Raw genomic sequence first — 6,605 nt, 5'->3', positions numbered from 1 at the left:
CAATATAGTATGGCTGGTGAGATGCTACAATTCAGCATGCTGTTGCAGCAGAGCAGAGAAAAAAGTAAGGTTGCAAATAAAGACGCGTGCTTTCGCGTCGCCATGACTACCTGAACTGATTTGTGTGGCATGTTACGATCTTTGAGTTGTGACCTCTGGCTTGACTAAGGTCAAACAATGTCAAGCCCTGAGTCAGTATGGAATGTACCATGTGAAGTCGTCATGCAACGAACTTTAACCCAGATGTCTGCTTCAAGCAGAAGGATTATGCAGGCTTTCTGCAGGCCAGCTTCCCTTCTGGACTTAAAATGACAACGCACGTTTTGAGATCATTTTAAGTTTTGAGAATTTGAAATGATCATCAGGCACTACATGAGTGGCAGTTCCTTAAGTCACAGGTTTATCAGGATCATTTTAGGTCGGTGACCTCTCCCAACCCTTAAAAAGTTAACATGATAATTATGTTGACCTACTTTCGATCAAGAAATTCTCCACATGTAGCAAGTTTTCCTTCAGTTGTTTGGTCGTTACATTGATTTGATCTTCATAGATAGCGCTAGTTCAATGGCATTAGTTTCAAACCTGATTTGAATGACATAATTATCTAATGATGACCTGGTGTTAACTTTTGTCATGCTAGTTTAGAAGCTGTCTCAAGGACTATCATCGCCTTACCACTTTATGCCAGGCCTTAAGCCTTAAGCAATTAATGTTATATTTGCAACGATAGATCGGGCATTTCAATATTTTCGGCTTTTCGAAGTTTGCCGTAGCCGCGCCGCACCGTTCAGAAGTTATTCTGGAAAACTGTAGCAGCATGCTGAAATTTGACACCGGACTCGGGCTTGTGTTGAGAATGTGCAGTCAGCCTGAATTGATATTAGGTATGAATGCCAGGTGTGGGATGAGACCAGGTCATTTAGCCGACAGGAGGACCCAAGCCACCACGCTCGCCGAGCCCAGTCTCCACACGGCGCCACCGGACCGGACACCATTCCGTGCCACGCTCGCCGAGCCCAGTGTCCACACGGCGCCACCGGACCGTACACCATTCCGTACCACGCTCGCCGAGCCCAGTCTCCACACGGCACCACCGAACCGACACCATTCCGTACCTTCCCGCAGCACCCGCCGGGTCTGACGTGACGTCACTAGCCCTGTTCGGCGATGTCGTCGCTGGAGCGGCTGGTGCGGGCGCTGGAGACGCTGCGGACGTCTCCGGCGGCGCCGGCGGCCCCGGCCGGCTCGCCCAGCGAGGCCGCCTCCTCGCTGCGCTCCAGTCTGGCTGACCTGCGACCGGCCGCCATGCTGTTCAGGTGCGGCGGCGAGCCGTCGAACGCCACCCGTCCCCTTCTGGTGGTCCTGCCTGCCGGGATGGGTATTAACCCTCACCAGTCATGCGTCTAGACATGCGAATCACTTTTGGATGTGAATGAAAAGTAACTTTGGACCGAGTGCGTATGTTGTTTTCGTTCTTAGTTGTTTGCTCCATCTAGAGAGCAGTGTTCAAGCAGCACTACCAGTTCTTCGGCCAACTCATACATGCTATTTACACAAGCCATTTTGCAGTTGTTGATGTATGGAAATAAACCCTCACTGTCGCCTGCAGGCAACGGGATGCGCCGTTGACGAGCCGGGATAAGAAGCAATGCTGCAGCCACCTGGCCGACGGCATCGTAAGCGTAACGCTGCGCACCAACACGGACCTGCTGCAACGCCATCTACCGTCAGTGGTGGAAACGCTGCTTCAACTGGCCGACGATGGCGACGCTGATGTGCGGACCGCCGCCGACGAAAGTTTCAACAGGATTGTGCGGGTACGGCCGGACCTGAGTGGTGGAGTCCGGGGTCCCGGCGATATGTATGGTGTACATGCCAGAGGAGTGTTTGTCCTCCCATGTTGGGCCTGCCAGGATGGTCTGGTCAAGGGTATGTGTGTTTTTTGTGTTTTTGTTTTTTCCGAGAAGGTTGAGTTCATCGTTGATTAGATAGACATTGTCTTATTGATAAACGGAATGTCATGGACGATGTTTCCGATCCTATGAAGTGTTTCTATTAAATATCGGGCGTGCTGCGTGCCAGGGCCTGTGCGAGAACAACATGGGCCGGCTGCTGGTGGAGCTGTACCGCGGGATCAAGCAGAACCACAGCCCCCGGGCCGTGGCCTCCGCCCTCAGCCGGTTTGCCGAGCTCTCAAACAGAATCAGGTGCGGAGCTGAACGCATGGTGCCCTGTGCATTTTCTAGTTGTGAGGCAACGGCGTAGCTAATTTTTTTAAACTTAGAGTTTGGAGGAGCCATTCGACATCATTGTCTTAAAGGAAGTGCAGGTTTCATCTCGAGAAAATACACGGTTGTCTCGTGTCCTCTGAAGCACGCCATGTGCGGAGATTGTCCGCGCTTGTAAGCTGTTACCCGATCGGTGCGTGCATCGACATAGGTTTATTTCCGCAAGCGTGGATCTTGACTCGTATCACGTTAATCGCTCGTGTCGCGTGTGACTCGTATCATTCGTATTCTCAAACTGAGAAATACGTGCTTTGAAGACGTTCTGTCGGGTTTATCTGTCCGTGTTTCCTGCCGGCAGACCGCAGAAGCGGCGGGCGTATGTGGTAAACCTGTTTCCGTGCGTGGTGCGGCTCTCGCGGCGCACCGAGCCCGCCCTCCAGGAGAGCCTCTCGGCCGCGCTCGTCAAGATGGCGCCTGTGCTCGGCGTCTTCTTCACCGACGGCGAGGTCAAGGTCAGTCGAGGCGGGAAGAGTGAGGTCAGGAGTCGGGTCAGCGGCAGGGCGGGGCGTGATGTGGTGACAGCCAATGTCATCACGCCGTGGTGCTGGGCGGCCCGTGACCACAACGCGCTTGTGCTCTCACTGCTGAGATGCTGACGTCACGTCTCGTGCACTCGGCCGCTGCCGGCGTCACCCCGCGCCAGCTGCCGCGCGCACGCCATCCTCTGTCGGCGCCGCGGTCGGTGCGGTGTCTAACGCCGGTGGGCGCGCCGTGCGCAGGCGCTGCTGCGCGCCTTCCTGCCGAACTTGGAGCTGAGCGCCGCGTCGGCACGCCGAGCCGCCAGCCAGGCCATCGTCGCGCTGGTCTCCCAGTGCCGCAAGCCCGAGTTCTTCCTGCCCTGGCTGCTGGCCACGCTGATCGGTGAGTGAGGCGGCCGGCGGGCGGGGCCGCAAGCCCGAGTTCTTCCTGCCCTGGCTGCTGGCCACGCTGGTCGGTGAGTGAGGCGGCCGGCGGGCGGGGCCGCAAGCCCGAGTTCTTCCTGCCCTGGCTGCTGGCCACGCTGGTCGGTGAGTGAGGCGGCCGGCGGGCGGGGCCGCAAGCCCGAGTTCTTCCTGCCCTGGCTGCTGGCCACGCTGGTCGGTGAGTGGGGCGGCCGGCGGGCCGGGGAGGCTCCTCTGTCGCGGCGCAGCGGCGCCGGCGACGCGCCCGATGGTCCGGTGTTTAACTCCGGCGTCCGATGGTCCGGTGTTTGACTCCAGATTTCTAGCGATCGTGCCCGCGGAGTCAACACTGCGGACCACCTCACGCGCTGCCTTCTTCCGCCGGCCGACTAGCGTCTGCACACGGACCCGGAGTAACTCCGCGCGGCCCGCTCTTACACCGGGCCTGTGACGCCCTGACTGACCGAACCGCCGGGCGCCGGCAGACTCCGTGGTGCCGGCGCGCTCCGAAGCCAGCTGTGACCGCGTGCGGGGCGTGCTGCTCTGCCTGCGGGACATCATCCCCCTGCTGGACGAGCTCTGCGACGCGCTCAGTGTGGAGCGCCTGCTGCAGGTCAGTGGGCTAGTTGTATGACAAATAGATACGTGATAAGTTGTGATTACTTGTCTATTCTAACACTTGTGGGACCACAGCCGATTGGGCCATAGGCGACTCAAAACTCACAGCAGTGTAGCTGGCTGACTGGTCAGCGAAGCGGCCGAAGTGAGGCCGGCACGGGGCTCCACAATCGGCTTTATAGTCTGCTCACTGGTACATTCACATTGATGGGCCCTCGTGATGTTCTTCCCTTCAGGAGCTTTCGTATGAGCAGTGGTGATCAAAGTGTCATTTGACCCCGGCGGCCGGTTGTGCTGGTCATCGGGCCCGAGCCGCCCCCTCCGCTGTGCTGACGCTGACGCTGCTGTGTCTCTGCGCCAGCTGTACGAGCTGCTGCTGCACTATGTCCAGCACGCCGACCACAACGTGGTGACGGCGGCGCTGGACGCGCTGGGTCAGCTGCTGCGCGCGCCGCCGGCCGAGCTGCTGGCCACCCTGCTGACCGAGGGTGCCGTCACCCACAGCCGCCTGCTGCCCGACCAGCAGCCGCTGGCTGCCAGCAAGGCGCCCAGTCAGTACAGCTGGGGTTTGGACCGGCACTTTGATGGCTCGCTTGGGGGGGATTTCGTAACGATTTATTGTGCCTTTGGCATTCTGGCATTGATCTTTCCACTTCGTGCTATTTTGATATTCTCTTCTTCGACGCTCTTGCTTGCTCGCCATTCCATTTTTCATCTATGGTCTGACTTCTCCCTTGGGTGTTCTCTGTTGGACCTCTTCTTGAAACTGTTCTGGCGTTCTTTGCGCGAGTGGCTTTGAGCCCAGATATAGCATTTCGCAGATCTTATGATGTGCACCCTAAATCCTTTACCCGAGGACTGATCTTCTGCTTCGGCGAAAAATGGCAACTTTGTCTTTTTGTTAACTGGGCTGCAGAAGGTGCTAGACATGGGCTCCCGCACAGTGGCAGACACGGCCTCCCCGTGGAGAGAAAATCGAGCTATTTTAGAAGCCACCATGCATCATTGCTAGCGTGTTTGAATCTGACAGCGATCTCTATTAGGCGTCAACGGCCTCCTATCAGTGTGCTCTTATGCATGACACCAGGAAGTAACATCTTCTAAAATCTGATTAGACATACGAAACGCATGCACCCCTTTTGTAATGAAAAACTGTTCCTTCCATATATTGTGTAAAGCTTAAAAATGTTAGGCAATGCCCATGGTGTGAACGGAGGTTGTCATTACCGTTCATCCTCCAGAAAAAGTTTTAAATAATGCCTTTTGGTGCTTATAGAAGAAGATATGTCGATAAACTGTTTGACCATATGAGGTGTTTATTGGCAGTTGGCATTCATTTAACTGTCCTCCAGTATTATTGTGCATCAACCTAATTTTTAAAATAGAATGCAACAATATTCTTCACAGCAAAATCAGTCATAGTATGGCTCCACATATCCGAAATTTTAATTTTGCTTTGATTATTTACATGCTAAATCGCTCTGAAACGACCATGAAGCCACCATGTGTTAAACCCTCCACACATGTGGGCGTGCTTCATGTTCCCCAGCTTTGTGCTATCCACATAAGTGCCAATCCACACCTTTGGCCGGTCCTCTGCGGCTCCCCCAGTGCACCTGCCTCCGCTCTCGGGCGCGTGCTGGGGCCGTGTGGGGTGCGGCCTGCGTGCGGCCACCGTGGGCCCGGGAGTGGGGTGCCGTGAGCCCCGCCAGTCGTGACAGGGCGTGTGGCGCAGGCGTGCTGAGCGTGGCGCCCTCCTGCGGCGGCGACGAGCTGGACGTGGCCGACACGGACTCGCTGATCTGGCCCGGCGAGGAGCCGCCGCCGGCCGAGCCGGCGCCAGGGACACCGCCGCCGCCCGCCGCTGCCGCCGCCGGCGCCGACGCTGGCGCCGACGCCGACGTTAACGCTGATGCCGACGCCGAAGCCGACGGTAGGTGGTGGACGCGTCTCGGTACCCACGCTCACGCCGCGGCGGGTGTCGCGCGGCCTCGGATCCACGCATACGCCGGAGGTAGGTGACAGACACACTCCTAGACGGATACCGACACCATAGGAGCGGTGTAACTCCCTCCCGAACCTCCGCTGACATTGAGGACGTGTCTGACGCGCTCCGGACCCTCTCCGGACATCGGAGGGGTTGTCTGATTCCCTCCCAAACCTCCTGAGATCGAGGGAGGACGTGTCTGACTCACTCAGGACCCTCTCCTGACATCGAGATGTGTTTGACTCTCTCGTGATCTGTACAGACTGTGGACCATTGGCCGGTGTTGTGGGGAAGGTCATTCACGGTATCAGACAGCATGCAACTTGATCGCTTTCGTGTGGGTGTTGAAACTGTTGCTGGAAAACGCTTACTGGTGAGAAAGTGATGGATGCTGGGAGTTTGGTTTGGGGCAGGCTTGTGATGGCTTATGACCTATGGGATTCAATTACACATTAGACGCGTGGGTTAGAATGTTTTGTTTGTTAACTCACTGGTTGTCCGTGCACTATGATCTAATTTCAAGTCACTCTTCATTTCGTGCCATTCGCAAATCCGTCTTGTCGCGCCGTGGAGTGGTAGCCAGATTAGACATCGCCACCGTGCTGGAAGGACGAACGGTATCCGTTCGCCCCTAATGCTCTTGATTCCGTGGTTTCTTATTTTAATCTACGCTGTTTACCCTTTGTTGACGACTGGTCTGACGTGCCACAAACTGCGGCTTTCATGCGTGAAGCCTTGTTCAGTCTTGTCAGCAGCATCAAAATGTCGCCGCGATTATCGGAGGCCAGTTGGTCAGGTTTTGCAGGCATTGAACCTGTTTTGGATACTGGC

At 56.3% G+C, this 6,605-nt stretch overlaps 1 protein-coding gene across 1 annotated transcript; it reads left to right on the top strand.

Annotated features, from left to right (window-relative positions):
• The first annotated feature begins 1,167 nt into the window (after positions 1-1,167).
• On the top strand, positions 1,168-5,724 carry LOC119102395 (huntingtin). The gene is made up of 9 exons (XM_037225762.1): positions 1,168-1,316; positions 1,610-1,817; positions 2,083-2,207; positions 2,587-2,740; positions 3,008-3,149; positions 3,655-3,782; positions 4,149-4,338; positions 5,523-5,592; positions 5,715-5,724. The coding sequence occupies exons 1-9, from the start codon at positions 1,168-1,170 to the stop codon at positions 5,722-5,724; spliced, it is 1,176 nt and encodes a 391-aa protein (XP_037081657.1).
• Positions 5,725-6,605: the final 881 nt, after the last annotated feature.

This window comes from Pollicipes pollicipes, unplaced genomic scaffold, assembly GCF_011947565.3.
Source record: "Pollicipes pollicipes isolate AB1234 unplaced genomic scaffold, Ppol_2.1 Scaffold_5724;HRSCAF=6776_pilon_pilon_pilon, whole genome shotgun sequence".
NCBI classification, from domain to species: domain Eukaryota; kingdom Metazoa; phylum Arthropoda; class Thecostraca; order Pollicipedomorpha; family Pollicipedidae; genus Pollicipes; species Pollicipes pollicipes.
Note: the sequence above shows the minus strand (reverse complement) of the source record. Positions and strands in the feature narration are given on the sequence as shown.